At 38.3% G+C, this 19,325-nt stretch overlaps 3 protein-coding genes across 6 annotated transcripts; all 3 read right to left on the reverse strand.

Moving 5' to 3' along the window:
• Positions 1-1,953: 1,953 nt before the first annotated feature.
• On the reverse strand, positions 1,954-4,896 carry LOC133708301 (LEAF RUST 10 DISEASE-RESISTANCE LOCUS RECEPTOR-LIKE PROTEIN KINASE-like 1.1). 2 transcript variants are annotated; one of them, XM_062133771.1, is made up of 4 exons: positions 3,917-4,896; positions 3,650-3,679; positions 3,274-3,507; positions 1,954-3,129 (listed from the first exon to the last, which is right to left on the reverse strand). In XM_062133771.1, the coding sequence occupies exons 1-4, from the start codon at positions 4,584-4,586 to the stop codon at positions 2,252-2,254; spliced, it is 1,812 nt and encodes a 603-aa protein (XP_061989755.1). In that variant the 5' UTR covers positions 4,587-4,896; the 3' UTR covers positions 1,954-2,251. The 2 variants fall into 2 exon arrangements, with proteins under 2 accessions (XP_061989755.1, XP_061989754.1); XM_062133770.1 differs by having other exon boundaries at positions 3,274-3,513.
• Positions 4,897-5,059: 163 nt separating this feature from the next.
• LOC133708300 (LEAF RUST 10 DISEASE-RESISTANCE LOCUS RECEPTOR-LIKE PROTEIN KINASE-like 1.1) lies at positions 5,060-8,336 on the reverse strand. The gene is made up of 4 exons (XM_062133769.1): positions 7,223-8,336; positions 6,926-6,955; positions 6,286-6,525; positions 5,060-6,174 (listed from the first exon to the last, which is right to left on the reverse strand). The coding sequence occupies exons 1-4, from the start codon at positions 7,911-7,913 to the stop codon at positions 5,201-5,203; spliced, it is 1,935 nt and encodes a 644-aa protein (XP_061989753.1). The 5' UTR covers positions 7,914-8,336; the 3' UTR covers positions 5,060-5,200.
• Positions 8,337-8,502: 166 nt separating this feature from the next.
• Positions 8,503-15,322, reverse strand: LOC133708298 (LEAF RUST 10 DISEASE-RESISTANCE LOCUS RECEPTOR-LIKE PROTEIN KINASE-like 1.2). Of its 3 annotated transcripts, none has more exons than XM_062133767.1 (4): positions 14,486-15,322; positions 10,451-10,480; positions 9,800-10,060; positions 8,503-9,664 (listed from the first exon to the last, which is right to left on the reverse strand). In XM_062133767.1, the coding sequence occupies exons 1-4, from the start codon at positions 15,270-15,272 to the stop codon at positions 8,691-8,693; spliced, it is 2,052 nt and encodes a 683-aa protein (XP_061989751.1). In that variant the 5' UTR covers positions 15,273-15,322; the 3' UTR covers positions 8,503-8,690. The 3 variants fall into 3 exon arrangements, with proteins under 3 accessions (XP_061989751.1, XP_061989750.1, XP_061989752.1); XM_062133766.1 differs by having other exon boundaries at positions 14,480-15,322; XM_062133768.1 differs by lacking the exon at positions 14,486-15,322 and adding an exon at positions 10,702-11,910.
• Positions 15,323-19,325: the final 4,003 nt, after the last annotated feature.

Here is a 19,325-nt window from a genome sequence, read left to right on the forward strand (position 1 = left end):
CTCAAGTCAACTCATTCTTCACACACTAATGGAAATTCTCAAGGGCTGCAACTGCCCTTTAAAGATTGATGCATGAATTATACTGACGAGCCAAATTCTAGCAATTAGGAATCCAAAAAGACATAATCCAACACTTGGCTTATGTTATACATACTATATAGAGTTTTGAAAGACAATAAACCTGAAAATGTATGTGAATATTGCATATATTCCACACAAACTCTTGATTATCAGGTGCTCAGGACTGGGATGAGATTATTTACACCACTCCTTCAATTCTAGGTCTGAATTTGAGTAGGGCTGAGTTTCTTGGAGACGATGTTTGAAGAAACACGTTTCTGTTTGTAGTGCAGCAGAATAACTAAGCATATCCTGCAAAAAATAGCAACTCCAATTCCAGTACCTAAATCAACTTCTAACCAAAGAATTGCAAGGAATTTTGAAACAGTTAAGAGCTTAAGAACCTAAAAGAGAAAATTTGATCCAACTTATTTTTAAAGCCTCAATGAGGAGCCCGATTTGATTCCCCCAATGTGTTTATGCAAAGAAGGGCCAACATCTGGAACTGAGGCAATGAAGAAAAGGACCTCTCATTTCAAGACTATGGTGATATTCAAAATTATAAACTCGTTCATGATCTGCTTAGAAAATTAATCCGCTGTTGAGGCAACGGGGAGTGGTTTGGTTTGCATTTGTTCAAAATACTAGTCCTTTATGAGCATTCAGATATTTAATTGAAGATATATTGATCTTACCTCGTCCTAGCTTCAACCCCAAGTTATCTCCTGCAACATAATTTGCGAAGGTAAATGTTGTTAGCCCAAGCAAAGAAAATTGAAGTGGCATTGCACAACACAAAAAAGATATTACATAACAATAAGATATAAAATCTTTCTTTATTTTTTATTATTATTATTATTTTTTTGTATGTGTATGTGAATTTGTACTGTTTAATGCAAATTTCTGCCCTTTTCCTAAGAGTTATACATTATCTTGGAAGACTGGGGTTGGATATGGCACCAACGAGAAAAACAGCATGTCATGTCAAGAAATCCAGCCTCCGATTTTGTGTACATATATTTGAATGGATACCCTTTTGGTGTGACAAGACATGTAAGTTCTCCCTTTGCATTCTTGCATTTTCCTCCTCTATGGTAACATTGCCTATATTCTAGAGTTTCTTGCACTTGAAGGGAGAACATAGCGGTCAAATTGGAAACAAAGTTGAGAGATTTTTTTTTAACTCTCATTTTTAATTATGGGGAGTTGCAGGATTGAACACTGGGATGGGGTATTGATAAATCGATAAACTGTTATTAGATAAAACATAGTAGGTATGGAAATCATTGCTGCAGCCGATGACCAAAATCTCTATAAGTTGTGTCCATGATGTTATCGCATTTGAACAGGTTCAGATTGTGTGTGGATACACGAGAGATTGGAGAAGGGCTGCTGGAAGACTCAAATAATCAAAAACCTTATCATTACAGGGATCTTTTTGTAAGTGCTCCTGATGCTCTTTGTCATTGATAGAAATCAAATTTAATTGACTGATGCTTTCAAATTCATACCTGTATCCCCCTCTTTGAGTTGCATCTTTGGATGAGAGTGATCAGAACAATCAACAGTGTACACAACCCGCATTCAGGAGGATGTGTACTAATTTTAGAGGGGAACTGGAGTCTGCCTACGATGTCATTACAGAAGTAGGCTGGACAATGTGTGTTGTTTTTCTCTTCTTCAGAAGAGTAAAGAACCACAAGATGACTGAGAACATAGAAGATAAAGCCACAGGAGCCATCAAAATATTCCCAGCCGAACGTCCAGAACAAAGCAAAGCAAAAAGAAAATATATACATCTCTAGCCCCAAACCAGGTACTTTTGAATTATTTTCTTCCTCTTTTTATTCTGCATAGTAATATTGAGTAAGTTCTCTGTAAAACACGTTACTTAGTTGACTAGTGAATAAAAAAACTAAAGCATATTAGTACACTTGCAAAGTGGAAATGGTAGTAACGTGACATTTATCAGAATATTAACATTGACTGTGCATTTGATATGTACATTCCCTCAAGCCTTTTACCTAGAACTGGTATGTCTAATTGGATGTATTCTTTCTATCAGTAAAAGAGTGAACACAACTTTAACCCATCTAGATACTTGCTAGTCATATCATTTATGAGGAAATTTAATAGAATGAGAAAGAAATCAGTGACTTGTATTAGATGCAGTAGACACAGTGCTAGGCCATTATTGGGTCGCGGATTTAGGTGAGGGTGGTGGCTGTAGACTTCTTATCCCAGCATCTTCAAATGCCCCCCTTAAACTCTCTGTAACATTGTTTATGCTTTCAATTCTCTTCAAAGTCTCCAAAACTTCACATATGGTAGGCCTCATGTTGTTGTCCTGCTGCAAACATTGAAATGCCAACTCTGCTACTGCAATTGTCATCCTTTTAACTTCATTATCTGACTCAAACCCAAGAGATGAATCTAACAGCTCATTATATAATCCTTTTCGAATCTTGTTTACGGCTAAGTTAGATAAATTGATCTCATCCCGCTGCCTAGTTATATCAACTGCTGGCATAGACGTTATAAGCTCAATGAGTACAACCCCAAAACTATAAACATCACTCTTACTAGTTAGCTGGTAACAATGATGATACTGTGGGTCAACATAACCAGGGGTCCCTTGTGGAGCAGTTGAGACATGAGTGATGTCAAGGGGGAAAATCCGGGAGAGCCCAAAATCTGCAACTTTTACGCACAAATTGTTATCAAGGAGAATGTTGCTTGTCTTCACATCACGATGAAGGATATCAGAAGCATGGAGGTAAGACAATGCATTGGCAGTTTCTATGGCAATGCTCATATGAATAGGCCAAGTGAGTAAACCACGATGTGCTAGGTCACCATGGAGATGATCAGAAACAGTGCCATTGGGAATGTATTCATACACAAGGAGGAGCTCACGGCTGCGGCGTGAAGTGCAGCCATAAAGGGTAACTAAATTTTTGTGGTGCAGGCGGGTTATAATTTCAATTTCATTCATAAACTGTTCCTCACGTTTGTAGTTGTGCTCATGTAAGCGCTTGACTGCAACTTCTCGGCCATCTTTGAGTTTGCCTAAATTAGATGGATGAAAGAAAGGCCGTTAAGTAAGCTGCTGCAGATACAAAGAAACATTTGTCTCCTCTGTAATCCTCTAACATAGATAAAGCTTCTTGTTTTTTGCTTTGATAACAAAAACACAGAATTTTCAACACTTACCATGGTATACAGTTCCAAAACCTCCATCTCCAAGTTCCTTTTTGCTATCAAAATGATTAGTGGCTTCGTCAAGTTCACTGTAGGCAAAGACCGAAACACCAAAGTAGGCGCTGTCCCCTTCTAGGTCTGAGTTTGAGTTCCTTGAAAGGAAGTTTAAAGAAACACGCTTTTGTTTTTTTCCCAGCAGAATAGACAAGCCTCCTACAAGAAGTGCAGCAACTCCAATTCCAATACCTAGACCTTAAAGAGAAATTGATTACTGTCATTGCAAGAAATAAGTAAATTTAATCCTCTATTGAGGCACTAATGATTTGATTTCCATGCGCTACATGTCAATGATGTCATAGCTTCAGGAGATTATAGATATCGATCTTACCTAATCCAAGCTTCAATCCCAAGGTTTTTCCTGTACCATAAATTTGCAAAAATAATTGTTGTTAGCTAAAGCAAAGATCGCATGGAATTGACCTTCAGAAAAAGCAAGATAATTCGCAACTATCTAGAATCTTTAGAGAGAGTTATAGCGTTGAAGCACAGGAAATGGATGACAGGATGAAAGGGAGAAAACAGAGAGAAAACAGCATGTCATGTAAACTTGGCAAGCATCTAATTTATGAACATCTACTCCTATATATATATATACCTCCTTTGGAACATTTAAATTTTCCGTTGACAACCAGGCATCTGCCTTTTCTTTTTTCGTAACATTGGTAACAATCTCTGGTTACTTGCACTTGAAGCGAGAACACAGTAGTCAATGGTAAAAGAGTAGATTGATTGGAAAGTGTGGGAATCTGAGTGATTGAACATGGTGGTGGTGGACTTGGTGTACTTTTATTGTATAACGTATAGTAAGTATGCTTAGCATTGAGGCAGCCAAAGGTAAGATCTGCATGAGGTTTCAGGGAGGTGTTGCATTTGAACAGGGTCAGATTGTTGGTGAACAACAGATCAAAGAGTGGAGAAGGGCTTGGAAGACTCAAATCATCGAGAATTTCATCATTGCAGTAATCTATTGGCAAGGGCTTCACTAGCTCTTTGTCGTTGATATGAACCGAATTTGTTTGAGAAATGCTATCAAAGTCATGCCAGTATCCTCCCTCTCTCAGTTGGATCTTCGGACTCGAAGGGTTGGAGCAATCGACTGTGTACAGCCCGCATTCAGGAGGATGTGAACTATTTTTGAAAGGGAAATGAATATAGCCTACCATTTCATTACAGTAGTAGGATGGACACTTCTTCATCCCCTCGACGTAGTGAAGAACTAGAAGATGACTGAGAACAGAGTACATGAACAAAGCCACCGGAGCCATCCAAACTTTCCAGCTGAACAACCAGAACAAAGCAACAGGAAACGGAAACTTTATGATTCAGAACCAGAGTGTTGGATCATTTACTAGCTAGCAGTTTGAATTGTTCACAAAATATTGAGCAAGTTCTCTGTTAACTTGGAAATTGGAAATGGAAGACTAGGTACTATAGGTTGAGATGATGAAGACTTTGTTCTGGGTTCAATGCTTTGATAACACTGTTGTTCGGCCGGCTTTGAAGACTTGGCGTTGGGGTCCGTCTCTATTAACATCCAATTTTAAAAGAGAGAGAAATGTTCAATGAAAGAGTACCTCAATATAAAGAGTATAAATACAAATCCTTTCAATATCATACAGGTCCAAAACTTAAATGATAAATATTTTAAGGCGGACCAGTGTTTCTGTCAGAAACACTCCAAGCCAAACTGCAAGGAGATCTATAATGGGACACCATGATCATAAATATATGCAAACTATGAAGTATGAACACAAATAACAATTGATTATATTTGTTTAACATAAAAAGGAGAAAAAAGAAAATAGCAACTACATTATAATTCTATCTACTTGAATCTGCAAATGTGTAGACTGATGGAAAGTTTCAAGTTTGAAAAGTATCAGGCACTGGCATTAGGTGTGGTAGACCTAGTGCTAGACCATTTTTCCATCACGGAATTTGGTGAAGATTGTGCCTTTGTGCTCTTCAACGACCCAATCCGGTCACAATCTGGTGAAGGAGATGGCTGGATACTCTCTCCCGTCCCTGCATCACAGAATGCTGGGTTTAGATTCTTTGGTACATTGCTCCTGCTTTCGGTCTTCTCCAAAGCCTCCAAAACCTCCCACATGTTAGGCCTTGCATCCCTATCCTGCCGAAGACATTGAAAAGCCAAGTCTGCTACTGCAATTGTCATCCTTTTAACTTCAGGGTCCGACTCAAAACCAAGACGTGAATCCACCAGCTCACAGTATAAGCCATTTTGAATCTTGTTTATTGCTATGTTAGACAGATTGATTTCATCCCTATGCCTTGTTATATCAATCGCTGGTAAAGATGATATAAGCTCAATGAGAACAACCCCAAAACTATAAACATCACTCTTGAGAGTTAGCTGGTAGCATTCGTGATACTCTGGATCAACATAACCAGGGGTCCCCTGCGGAGCAGTTGAGACATGAGTGGCATTAAGGGGGAAGAGGCGAGAGATCCCAAAATCCGCAACTTTTACACAGAAGTTTTCGTCCAGGAGAATGTTGGTAGTCTTCACATCTCGGTGTACTATATCAGAAGCATGTAGGTAACGCAATGCGCTTGCAGTTTCTTTGGCAATGCTCATGCGAATAGGCCACGAGAGCGAGCCTGTGGCAGCTCGGTCTCCATGGAGATGATCAGCAACAGTGCCATTGGCAATGTACTCGTATACAAGAAGGAGATCACGGCTGTGGCGTGAAGTACATCCATACAGGGTGACTAAATTTTTGTGGCGCAGATGGGTAAGAATCTCAATTTCATTCATAAATTGTTCTGCACGTCTGTAATTGTGATCGTATAATCGCTTGACTGCAACTTCTCGGCCATCTTTAAGTTTGCCTAAATCAGATGGACCAAAACGGTAAGCTGCTGCACATGGTGTTAAATTTACTTGCCTAATGTAGCTTAAAGAAAAAGAAATCAGCAGAAACATAGAATGCTTGCTCTTACCATGGTATACAATTCCAAAACCTCCATCTCCAATTTCTTTTTCACTATCAAAATGATTAGTTGCTTCCTCAAGTTCTTTGTAGGTGAAGACTGAAACACCAAAGGAGACACTGCGCCCTTCTGGGTCTGAATTTGAAATGTTCCTTGATGATACCAAGTTTAAAGAAGCACATTTTTGTCTGTAACACCACACAATAAAGAAGCATGCTGCAAGAAGTGTTGGTACTCCAAGTCCGATACCTAAAGCATACAGAATTACAGATGAGGGAGATCAACTTGTAACCAGAGGACTAAAGAATGGAGTAACATACACTTGAAAAATAGTTTATTCCACTGGTTGCTTGAAAGAGACAGTTGAGTTTGATCTAGGACTGGGAAAAGGCTAGATTTCATACTCACAGTATTTACTATATCTAACAGCCTCCCGGCCAGTGGCAAAAGCTTACAAAAGATGTGTCTAAAACCTTTAGCCAGGGATTTGGGGACGAGAATATGCTCAGTTACAAGTTCCAGTGACAATTTGTATTGGAAAGAACTATGGTGTTATTCAAAGCTTGTTCATATCATGATGTGAATATTATACTGTAAAAATAATTGAGTTCAATCAAATAGATTTCAATTGAAGAGATATTGCTCTTACCTAGTCCTAGCTTCAGCCGCTTGTTTTCTTCTGCAATAAGAAGTAAAATGTTGTTAGCTAAAGAAAAGAAGACAATGGCCTAGTTCAACAAAAACAAGACGACAATCATTTGAAAACTCTTTCGAGTTTATGTATGTGTTTTTGCATCTTTGATTCAAAAAGTTTTCAACAAACTGCATTTGTTTTCTCAGAGTCATATTCCTTGAAGCAACGGAATTGCATCAAGGCATGGCAGAGAAAGAACAAAGGTTCATGTTTGGCAACCAATTTTGTGTACCTATATTCAGATGGATATACCTTTTAGTGCGACTGAACAATTGGATTCTCTCTCGTCTGCCAGGCATATGCCTCCTTTATCATAGCATTCAGAACATTTTTCGGATACTGTCACTTGAACGGTGAAGTTAACAGTGAGGTCAGAGTGAGGTTGATTCAAAGGATTCCAACCCGGAAGACGGGGGAGGTGAACAACTGGACACGGTGGAGGAAGTCTGGGTATATAATTGGGACAAATATAATAATTAGTATGGGAAGCACTGCTGCAGCCGAGTTTAAGATCCCCATGAGTTTTCTCCAGGTCGTTACTGCATTTTAACAGGGTCAGATTGGATGTGGTGGACACATTAGATATTGGAGAAGGGCTGGGAAGACTTAAATCGTCGAAGCTTTTATCATCGCAATGAATTCTTTCTAAGCGCTGCTGAAGCTCTTTGTTGATGATGATCGAAATATTATTCGACTCAGAGATGCTTGAAAATTCATGCCAGTATCCTCCCTCTTTGAGTTGGATCCTTGAAAAGGCTTCAGAACAATCAACAGAATACAATCCGCATTCACGAGGATGTGCCCAATATTTGAAGGGGAAAGAGATGTTGCCACCGTTACACAAGTAGGGTGGACAACGTGTGTAGTTTCTCTCTGCTTTAGCAGAGTGAAGAACAGCAAGAGTAGTGAGAAGAAATGAAATAAACAAAGTGAAAGGAGCCATCCAAGAATTCCCGGCTGAACAACAAGCACAACAAAACTGTTGAAGAAGTGTTTTCTCTTAAGATGTTGGTAAGTAAATTTCGTAACACGCTAGCTTAGTTGACTTGGAAATTGGTAATGGAAGACTTGGAACTTTAATTGGCTGAGGTAGTTTCCTCCTCATCTTCAACATTGACTAGTACCAGATAGACCTCAGGTCTTGACTCTTCAAACAATGATATAAGACTTCATTGTCCATTGATATAAGCTAGCCTCTGCTTCTATAGCCAGATTCCAATCTCTAGTTCTGAGTTTATACTAGAGATTCATGAACTACAGTGTTGTCATTGTCCTCACAATACCTAGCAATTATTCAATTAATTCTCTTCTGACCAAAAACTTATTGAAAAGTCCAATTCTGGAAGAGACTAATCAGACTATGTTCAATCAAAGAGTGATTCAAACATTATCACCTTTCACTATCATACGGTTTAAGAGGACAAAAGCTTAGTTGATTAATATTAGAGGAACCACAAGTATGTATTCAAAGTCAAAGCCAAAACCCCAGGACATATAAATGGGAAATCATGGTGTGATATTTATGCAAAATATGAACATAATGACAATAACTCCATTTAATATATACATTCCCTCATGCCTTTACCTAGCAGTGATGTGCCTAATTGGATATGTTTACCTATTAGTCAAAAACCAAGTAGATGAGTAGAAATCATATATAACCCATCTAATTGAATCTGAGATATACATTCATATCATTTATATGGGAGTTCAAAAGAAATCAGCAACTGGCATTAGGTGTATCGGACCTAGTGCTAGGCCAGTTTTGGGTCACGGAAATCGGTGAAAATGGTGGCCTCATGTTCTTCAACAACTGAAGTTCATCACATTCTGGTGAAGGTGGTGGCTGTATACTCTTTCTCATCTCAACATCACCAAAGTCCTCCTTCAAATTCTCTGGAACATCTTTTCCACTTTCAATCATCTGCAAAGTTTCCAAAACCTCAGACATGGTAGGTCTTGCATCATTGTCCTGCTGCAAACATTGGAAAGCCAACTCTGCCACTGCAATTGTCATCCTTTTAACTTCATGATCCGACTCAAACCCAAGACATGAATCTACCAGCTCACTGTATAAACCTCTTTGAATCTTGTTTATGGCTATGTTAGACAAATTGATCTCTTGCCTATGCCTAGTTATATCAACTGCTGGCAGAGATGATATCAGCTCAATTAGGACAACCCCAAAACTATAAACATCACTCTTACTAGTTAGCTGGTAACATTGGTGATACTCTGGGTCAACATAACCAGGGGTCCCTTGTGGAGCAGTAGAGACATGAGTGACATCAAGGGGAAAAAGCCGTGAGAGCCCAAAATCCGCAACTTTAACACAGAAGTTGTTATCAAGAAGAATGTTGGTAGTCTTCACATCACGATGCACAATATCAGAAACATGGAGGTAAGACAGTGCATTGGCAGTTTCTATGGCAATGCTCATACGAATAGGCCATGTGAGTAAACCACGTTCTGCTAAGTCACCATGCAGATGATCAGCAACAGTGCCATTGGGAATGTATTCATAGACAAGGATTAGTTCACGACTGCGGCGTGAGGTGCAACCATAGAGGGAGACTAGGTTTTTGTGGCGCAGACGGGTGAGAATTTCAATTTCATTCATAAACTGTTCCACACGTTTATAATTGTGCTCATATAAACGCTTGACTGCAACTTCTCGGCCATCTTTGAGTTTGCCTAAATTAAATGCATTAGAAGGCCTTTCAGTAAGATAATGCAGATAGTATTAAACTTCATTCATCTCTTTAATTGCCTAATGCAGCTGATACAGTATTTTGTTCTAAACAAGACAAACACAGAATGTCATCTTACCATAGTAGACAGTTCCAAAACCTCCATCTCCAAGCTCTTTTTCACCGTCAAAATGATTAGTGGATTCTTCAAGTTCCTCGTAAGTGAAGACCGAAACACCAAAGTAGGCATTGCCCCCTTCTAGGTCTGATTTTGAGTAGGGCTGAGAAGAAATGTTCCTGGAAAGTACGTTTGAAGAAGCGAGCTTTTTTTTGTGACGCCTGAAAAGAAACAAGCATGCTGCAAGGACTCCTAGGAGTGCTGCACCTCCAAGTCCAATTCCTATTGCATACGGGTGAAAAAGGTCAAGCTTTAAAACCAAAGGACTGCATGGACTACAATAAATCAGTTTAAACAGTAGTCTACATCAAAGGTTACTTGGACGAAAAAATTGAATTTGATGAAAGGTATATTTTGAAGCCTAGGTAAGGATTCAATTTATTTCTCCAACGTGTTTAAGAACATAAGGGCTGAAGAAAGGAGGCATGAAAAGTGGACTACTGTCAGTGCAAGAAATTTTGAGTTATTCAAAGCGTGTTCATTCTATGATATGCTTAAGAAAGTACTCCTCTGTTGAGGCACTTGGGAATGATTTGGTTTGCATGTTTCAAACACTTGTTACTTGATGCTACCCAGATAAATTTGATATTTAATTGAAGAGATCTATCTTACCAAGTCCTAGCTTCAAACCCTTACGATTTCCTGCAAAATAGCAAAAGCTGTTGTTAGGTAAAGCAGAGAAGATTGAAGTGGCATAGATAAACATTCCACAATAACAAGATAAAGTTTGCCTACAAATAGTCCCTACAACAGATTGCTTCCTATTTTCTCAAGAATATCGCTGGAGGAAAGGAATTGGAGTATGGCACGCACGACAGAACAAGACAACCGGTGATGTAATTGCAGGATTTCGATGCATTTACCTGCTTTGGCACATTTGCCTTTCCCTTTCTGATTCCAACATTTATCTTCTTGTGGGGGGGCACACTTCCATTCTCCATTGTCATCCAAGCAATTACGTCCGGTAGTATAGCACTGATCACATTCTTCGTTAAAATGTACATGAAGGGAGAATTTAGCAGTCAATGCAGAAGAAAAGACAACGGGACGGGGATGTGGAGATATGGGAATCTGAATGGCTGAGCAATTTAAACTATCATTTGATATGGTATAGTAAATATGATTTACACTCCTGCAGAAATAGGTTCGATCCTTGTAAGGAGTTTTCGCCTGGGTGTTGTTGCATCTGAACAGGGTAAGGTTGTGTGCGTGTACATGGACGATAGGAGGAGAGTTGGGAAGACTTAAATCACTGAAAACATCATCATCACAGGTATCTTCTTTTAAGCGCTCTATGCGCTCCTGAAGCTTGCTGTCATTGATTAAAACGGAACTTATGCGCTCCTGAAGCTTGCTGTCATTGATAAAAACAGAACTTGATTGAGTAATGCTTTCAAATTGAAACCAGTATCCTCCATCTTTGAGTTGGATCTTCGGATTAAGGAAGTCAGAACAGTTGATAGTGTACAATCCGCATTCAGGACTCTCTCTTATGTTTTTAAAGGGGAAGAAGATACTACCTACTCTCTTATTACAGAAGGAGGGTGGACAACTCTCAGCGGAGTAAAGAAGCAAAAGATGAGTGAAGACAGAGAAAACAAACACAGCCACGGTAGCCATCCAAGAACTTCCGGTTGATCCTAGAACAAACTATCACTAAAAGAAAAACACCTATTTCTCTAATTCAGAACAGACTGTTGAATATATTACTTACTAACTTCCATTCTTTCTTCACAATATATTGAGTAAGAGTGCTCTGTTTAACACGCTAGTTGACTTAGGAATCAGATCGGAAGACTTGGAACAAGGAAGAAAGAAGAGCAAGATGTGGGCAACCACCTCTGAAAAGCTTGACAAAAACTGCTGATTGGCTGGCTTAAAGCCTTAAAGCCTTTGCATGAGTGAGTTTCCTTGCCAACTTCCCCATTGACCCAGGGCACCAGGAAGACTTGACTGACTCCTTGACTCTTCGAACCGAGATATTATTCAAAATGAAATCATGGCCTTAAGAAAGAAAACCCTTACAAGTTGCAACTCCTCCGAACCACTCATATTACGGCAGACGTGAACCATGCTTTGGGGCTCTTTTGGGTATTTATTTGTGTGAACAAGCCGTGAAAATCATCGCGATCGATTCTGGTTGTAACGGTCACTTCAGGGTATGCTAACATAAGTCTTACTCATAATAAAGTAAATAAACTCATATTTGATACTGTTGGTTTTGGAAAAAATTTATAATGTTTTGGAGTATTTGAAATTCTAAAATAAAAAATCATTAGATTAGTCATTGTTTGCTGTGTGTCATACCTAATGAGTTAATTTAATAGTTTCTGACTCTCTGAATTGTAATACTCCTTAACACTATTAAATACACTCCTATTGGGTGCAAGGAGAAGAGGCACAGGGAGTTTGAGAAAGAAGTTTCTGATACCAAAAGGAAATGTCAAATAATTGTGGTCACTATCATTTCCCATATTACAAGAAAGAAGAATATCAGCAGTTGCATTAGAAAAACGTAATACAAATGTGAACCTTGCCCAATTGTCATGCTCTGGCGGTTTTGATGGTGCAAGTAGGAGAGTTTAGAGGAAAACGTGTTCATAAGGGTGGTGTTAGTCATAGATGAAGAAAACCATTTGTCATTTCTTTATTGCCCTCTTGCCTGGGGCTTCTTCAATCCAATGGAGATATCTTCCCTTTTCTGGTTTGAAGCTAAACGGAACGAATCGTCTACTAGATGAACGAAAGGTTTAAAAGCCTTTGCTGGTTCTTGAAAAAGGCAAAATGTAATCACTCAAGATGAGACTAAAGACAGAAGGCTTGTTAGAAAAATTGACCTTGTAGCATATCCAAAACTGAAGACTCCCGGCCAATCTTTTATCCTAATTTGTTTCACTTACTCAAATGTTACAACTCTGCAACCAACATTCTAGAGAGGCATGATTTCATGAGCTCGATCTCTAGTGCGTTTAGTCTCGGAAAACCTCATACTTCCTTCACTAACTTACTATCAGAAATTGATTATAGTTTAAAAAATCAAACTGCAGTTTGAAGACATTAGCAATCCAACGATCTAATTTGGATTGGTCAGAGTTGAAGAGTATCAGGAACATGATTTGGTTGCTGGCAACCCTTAGCTAATCAAAATTATACAGTTTCATTCTAGACGAACTTGCTACGTAGGTGCTTGTTACTGAGTCAAGGCAGAAGCTTTATATACTTTATACTAACCATATCCGACTACCTTATAAGTCCTATACTAGCTTAATACAGCAGGACATTACTCAACTGTTGTCTTCACTAATGTATTGTGCCCCAACTCTTAACTTGACATGAGTCCACCTTCTCTTGTCGACATAGGTGAAGCTTTTAGGTGATCTCGAAACTAAAAATATAGTTCAAAGATCATATAGTCTTTGACCACCGAAACTCAAAATATTTTTCTTTCAGTTTTGTCACTGTATAAATGTCAAGATAAAACAACTTTGCATTTCTAATTCAATCTAATAAGGGTCATCATTCCCATTACACATTTCTAAAAGCCTTTGAAGTTTTAAACACAAGGAAGACTTGAAGTTAGTGCACCGTGGGTCAATGGCACTCAGATTTCTTATGACTCGGTCTCTCTGCATTTAACCAGCAGAAAGGCATCGGAACTCATCATGAACTCCAATTGCCAAATGGGGTAAGAATTCATCATCAAATTACTTTGATTCTAAGAAAAATGGAAAATCTTCTACTACTTTCCAGTTCCAGTATCTCAAACTTTATGGGATAAAATATCGGCGAAGCTGGTTTAATTTTCAGAAGTCTCTAGGTAAAAGATACAGTCACGCCTAATAGGGATCAAAAATACAACTGGCAGAGATAGTTCGCAGGGGTTTGGCCGGTCAAGAATGGCTGGTAAGGAATGACCAGCAGATTGGTGGTTCAAGTGGCATTGAATGTGTCATATAGCAGTAGGTTTAAACTCTAATCTTCTTGCTCCATAAAATGACTTTTCTTCCTTGAACAAGATTTGCTTTAGTAATTCTCTGAAAATTATCTGATAAGGTGATGTGACTGCATACTAGTGGAAACTGTGGAATGTGGGGTTTTGGTTACCAACTTTCATCATTCTGTGATCTACAAAAGGCTCACTACGTGTGCCATAGAAACCAAAAGGTTGAACAAAAATTGAAAGCATGAGGTACCAACACCACTAGCTAGGTGCACTAATAGTAAACGCCTACCTACAATGGGATCCATCCACATCTTTTTTGTATCTCAAAGTGGTCCTTATCTCAAATTGATGCACTTCCTGCTAATCTTGAAATAGGACTACTTAACCTCTAATACTATCACTTCTAATCTAACCTCTTATATATTAAAAATCTTATATTGATTCTCAATTCTTATGAATATTTTCTTTGGTTTCTTCTCCTTAATTATGCACTTGTTAGCTAGCTAGTTGACAATTCACTATTAACCAGCCGCCTGGTTTACTTGTTAGACTAACCGACCTAAATGTATGGCATGAATTAGACTCCTCCCTATCATCACTGGTAATAGTTTCCATGGCAGCAATAATCTATCTAACAATGAACTAAAAACATTCATAAACAGAGGAAGAGCAAGAAGGAAGATACATAAAGGACTAACCTTTACCTTTACAGCTGCCAGCATGAGGCCTATCTGGGCAGAAACAGCTGAAATGATACGTCTCGGAACTGAAGCCACACTTGCCTCCACTGTCCTCGCAGCGGCTGCAGTTGCTTGCAAACCATTTGAGCATAAACCCTCTGCTCAATACCTCTTCAATACCCAACTCAATATTAGTGCCATAATCTTCAACAGGAGTTACCGCCACTTCTCTTCCACACTTGTCAGACACATTTGCAAACAGTTGGTGTTGATCCCCAGGCAGCGCCAGAACTGAAGTCCTACTACTAGTCCTACTGATCAGCTTTGGATCACAGCTACCGATTTTGTACTCCGAAAACGATTCATCTACCAAAGCAGAGCTGCAGTTATACAGCAAAACGATTTCTTTTTGGTTCGGAACAAGGTCATACTGATCAGTAGGAAAGGTTAAGTTTTGGAATAATGGAATACAATCAGTTGAGTCCGAAAGAGCAGCGTTTGAGACGAGAAGAGTTTGGTTTCGGTAACTGATATTGTGGACTAAGTACTCATTTCCGGCCAATTGGAGAGTAGGGTATCCATCTTCTTCATTACCACTGCAGTTGAGTTGAAACCCGGGAAAGCCGCAGTAGGCTTCTTGCTGGCCTGGGATGTAGAACGGAAAGCTTATGTTTTGGCCGCCACAAGACTTGGGCACACTGCAGTTTTGGTAGTGAAAGTCCACAGCGAATGAGGTTTCTGATAAGAGAAAGAAAATGAGAACATAGAGGTTTATGAATGGGGGGAAGAAGAACATGTTTTGATGATTCATTTGGGAGCTTGCAATTTTTGGCAAAGACAATGAAGGTGATGGTGATAATGCCAATATTGAGAATTGTATATAGAGGAGGATGATATGTTTGACTTGATGATATGGCAACTGAAGTATTAAAGCTGACAGTTGACACTTTTTTTAGGGGGATTTGAGCCATATCATCTGCCTCACATCTTGGACTCTTTGAATGTAAAGCTGGATTGCCTAAATATTATGGGCCATATTCTAACAAAGTCATACAAATTGACCACTCTATTAATTCAATTCAACTCTCTACATGCCCTTCTTCACAGGACCAAACATCACTGTACAATTTCAAACTGGGAAATTATCCTATGATTAGCAAGAAGAAAATGAGAAATTGATGTTACAGACTTGGGTATTATATATCCAAGTGTAATCTGTATGTTTAATTGAAGAGAACAAAATACTAGCAACCTAAGCAAAGGATTTGGTCAGTTCTGCACCATACATTATATAACATGATGCGTGCATTCTCTCTCTCATTTTCTCCATTCTGGTTAATTCTTATATATTGTTTTAATTAGCGCATTAGAGCATCTCCAGCAGAATACTTATTTTAAAAAAAAATTGAAATTTAACTAATTTTAGGCTAAGTTTGATCTCCAGCAGACTAGCTAAACAAAAGCTAAATTTAGCTTTAGCTAAAAGACCTAGCTATATTTAGCTAGAAAAAAGAGAAATTTAACTAAAAGTTAAATTTAACTTGAGATTTAGGTATTCTGCTGGAGCATAACTCAATATTCAACTAGCTATATTCTAATTTTAGCTACTTTTAGCTATGAAGATAGCTATCACTGTTGGAGATGCTCTTATATTGGTTTCAGAAGAGGGTTTTAGGAACGTCATCTCGTCAATGCCCTTCACTCTGCAATTTTTAGTTCAGATTCCCAAATCTATATCGAAGTATACAATGTTTTGGAAAAAGCCGCCGAACTGAAACCGACCACGTGAAATTAAACAACACAAATCAGAAGATGCAAGATTCGATATTACCTCTTTTTGTTTCTCCTGCATTTTTTTTCCTCTAATTCTTGGGCAATACATTTGTGTTATGGGACATCACCAATATACTAATCACATAAGAAATATGGAATATTTATGATTGATGGAGGACGAGAATGTGCCTAATTTAGCCGAAAAATCATAAATGTAAAGAAGCGGCGTAGAATCAAGAAGAGTGATTGAAAAATAGGTAACTCAAGCGTAATCAGGTTACTAGCCGCTGGAATATTCAAGAAGATTTGATTTTGGACTTTTCGGGTTTCTCGTGCGAAAAATCAAGTTTTGATTGCGAATCAGATTTGATCAACTTTTGGCCGGAATGTCCATTTGAGACGCATAACACCTTTCCAGAATAGGAACGACAAGATCTTCAAGACTCACTGTAGTGAGCCATAACATATTTAGGCCAAAATGTGTCGTCTTAATTATGCGATTCGGAATTTAATATTTTTAGGCTTGTCTTACATTTGTTTTAGAATTCTTTTTAGTTTAGGTTTTTAGTCTCCCTTTTAACTTGGATTGTTTAGGATTTCTTGTTAGATTATGATTATGATTAGATTATGACTTGGATGCCTATATAAGCACCATCATGCTATGTATTAAGATCAGTTTTATCATATCAAATTTTATAAAATCTAGAGATTTTTCTCTATTTCTCTGGTGGGACTCCAGAACTATGTCTTTTAGGATTTATCGCTTGTAAACCCTGTTACTTCTGACTGCGTCAGGTGGTATCAGAGTAGGTCTTTCCTGTCTCTTTTATTTACCTTTGTAACAATGGTTGATGAACGTGCTCCAGTTACAAGAGTGGATTTGGATGCTCTTACCGCTCAGATGATTGCTCAAATGACCGGTGCCGTGAACGCTCAAATGGCAGCCGTGAACACTCAAATGTTAGAATTTTGTGGGTTGTTGGAAGGAAGGAACAACAACAACAACAACTGTAACAGAGGCGGGGAAGGACAACGTGCTAGAGTTCCACGTGGTGGTGGAGGTGATATTAATTATGATTTCGAGGATCTCATAACCAAGGCTGATATTCCTTACTTTTATGGTCACATGACCGTGGAGGATTTTCTGGATTGGCAAGTTGAAATGGATAGATTTTTTAAGATCATGGAGGTTCCAGAACACAAGCAGGCAAAGATGGTTTCTCAGAAGCTGAAGAAAGATGCTGCTTATTGGTGGGATCAGTTGCAGAGCTCCCATCAGAGGCAAGGAAAATAGCGTATTTGAACATGGCGGAAGATGAAAGGTCTTCTTAGCGAAAATTTTCTGCCTACAGATTTTTCGATCAAGAATTACCCTCTTAAGGGTTTTGAGAAGAAGTTAAAGTCCAAAGAGTTTTCTTTGCCCGTTGAGAGTAATAGTTCAACTGAAGAAATGCCAGAAGAATTTCTAATAGAAGAAGCTCCACAAGAAATCATCCATGATGACCATGAAGAGATTAAAGATGAAATTGATCATGTAGACATGGTTATTAGTAATGAAGAAGTCCTGAAGCCTGAATTAAATCATTCAGAACCAGATGTCATTCAAGAATGCAACCTTGAGAGCCGAGAAGAATCTACTAGGTTTGCCTATGAAAGCCAAAATGCATATGACAAACTCATCTATGGTGTTAGGTTCATGATTGTGCCAACAGAATATGCAGAAGATGTCACACCCCGAATTCTGAATTTAAGCAATTCATATTCGAAGCATGAACCTCAAATACCCTGTTTATAATCTCAGAATTTTTTTCTCAAAATCAACTGCACATTACACCTCTTGATATTACATAAACCAAATCCTCAAGCTACTTATTACAGCACACTCTCACCAAATCAAATAGTAAAACTCAAATGAGTATAATTCTCCTCACAAAACAAATGCTGTAAATCTAATACTAATACTCTAAACCGCACGATCACTGCTCTGATTCTCCTGACCTGTGAGATTACCCGCTACACAATTTGAATAATGTACCGGGAATTGCAACAACACAAAACCCGGTAAGCTTTTGACAGCCCGTATGAGTAAACAAGAAAGAACTGTTGATTTATTCAATTATATTTATTATAACTCAAGTAAACAATCAACACAGTCACACGGTAACCCCAAAAATCACATAAACATAAAAGCAAGTATATTCTCGATACTCTCTTTTAAAACTCAACATTTGACTGATCACAACCAACAACTATTGCAACATTAATATGTGAAATAACATTAAAGCAAAGCATGCTTGATTCTCTTTTCACTAACACCTTCACATATTAACAATATATCACAGATAGATATTTGATCAAAATAATATAAGTACACTTTTCTTTTTAGTGAATTTTCGGATTAACTGGTAACAAATCACAAATCCACGTACTAGGGTATGTCTACTATACCCAAAGCACGAGTAAGCCAGGTTGACTGGTAACAAATCACAAATCCACGTACTAGGGTATGTCTACTATACCCAAAGCACGAGTAAGCCAGGTTGACTGGTAACAAATCACAAATCCACGTACTAGGGTATGTCTACTATACCCAAAGCACGGGTAAGCCGTAGCATACTGAGGACACTACCAAAGTATGTATACTCAAAGTAAGCACCCTTCCTAAGAGTACAATAGTGCACTATCTATAGGGACTAGGGCCCAGGCTTAACGTCTCATAACACCAAAACACATTTACCAGTAATTCACTTAAGCACGGGGTTGTAGAAATCACCCGGCTTCACAACTGTACTTCTCAGACATAATCAAATTCACAAAATACAATCTTTATGATTTATAGATCGTATATATGTATATGTACACCCACATAAAGAGACATATTATTTCAAGATAAATCTTTATTTCTTAAAATAATTTCCACATAATCACAAGTGGGCATATAAAATAGCTTTCACACCACATGATCAACATTTCATTATTCAACAATTAAAATGCGAGATTAATAGCTTGAATAATATCCAATCCATTCTCAATCATTTCATCACACCAATCACACATCAACCAATATATATATTCCACGTAAATATATATA

This window comes from Rosa rugosa, chromosome 5 (assembly GCF_958449725.1).
Source record: "Rosa rugosa chromosome 5, drRosRugo1.1, whole genome shotgun sequence".
Taxonomy (NCBI): domain Eukaryota; kingdom Viridiplantae; phylum Streptophyta; class Magnoliopsida; order Rosales; family Rosaceae; genus Rosa; species Rosa rugosa.

What these genes read in the sequence shown, in the direction of transcription:
- LOC133708301 (XM_062133770.1), bottom strand. Translation starts at nt 4,586, where the DNA reads ATGGCTCCGGTGGCTTTGTTCATGTACTCTGTTCTCAGTCATCTTCTA. An exon ending in ATTTAAATGTTCCAAAGGAG is followed by an intron (nt 3,680 to 3,916) that starts GTATATATATAT and finishes TTTATGGTACAG; the next exon opens with GAAAAACCTTGGGATTGAAG. An exon ending in TTTTGGAACTGTATACCATG is followed by an intron (nt 3,130 to 3,273) that starts GTAAGTGTTGAA and finishes CATCTAATTTAG; the next exon opens with GCAAACTCAAAGATGGCCGA.
- LOC133708300 (XM_062133769.1), bottom strand. Translation starts at nt 7,913, where the DNA reads ATGGCTCCTTTCACTTTGTTTATTTCATTTCTTCTCACTACTCTTGCT. An exon ending in TTGTTCAGTCGCACTAAAAG is followed by an intron (nt 6,956 to 7,222) that starts GTATATCCATCT and finishes TTCTTATTGCAG; the next exon opens with AAGAAAACAAGCGGCTGAAG. An exon ending in TTTTGGAATTGTATACCATG is followed by an intron (nt 6,175 to 6,285) that starts GTAAGAGCAAGC and finishes CATCTGATTTAG; the next exon opens with GCAAACTTAAAGATGGCCGA.
- LOC133708298 (XM_062133766.1), bottom strand. Translation starts at nt 15,272, where the DNA reads ATGAATCATCAAAACATGTTCTTCTTCCCCCCATTCATAAACCTCTAT. An exon ending in GGGTTTGAAGCTAGGACTTG is followed by an intron (nt 10,061 to 10,450) that starts GTAAGATAGATC and finishes CGTATGCAATAG; the next exon opens with GAATTGGACTTGGAGGTGCA. An exon ending in TTTTGGAACTGTCTACTATG is followed by an intron (nt 9,665 to 9,799) that starts GTAAGATGACAT and finishes CATTTAATTTAG; the next exon opens with GCAAACTCAAAGATGGCCGA.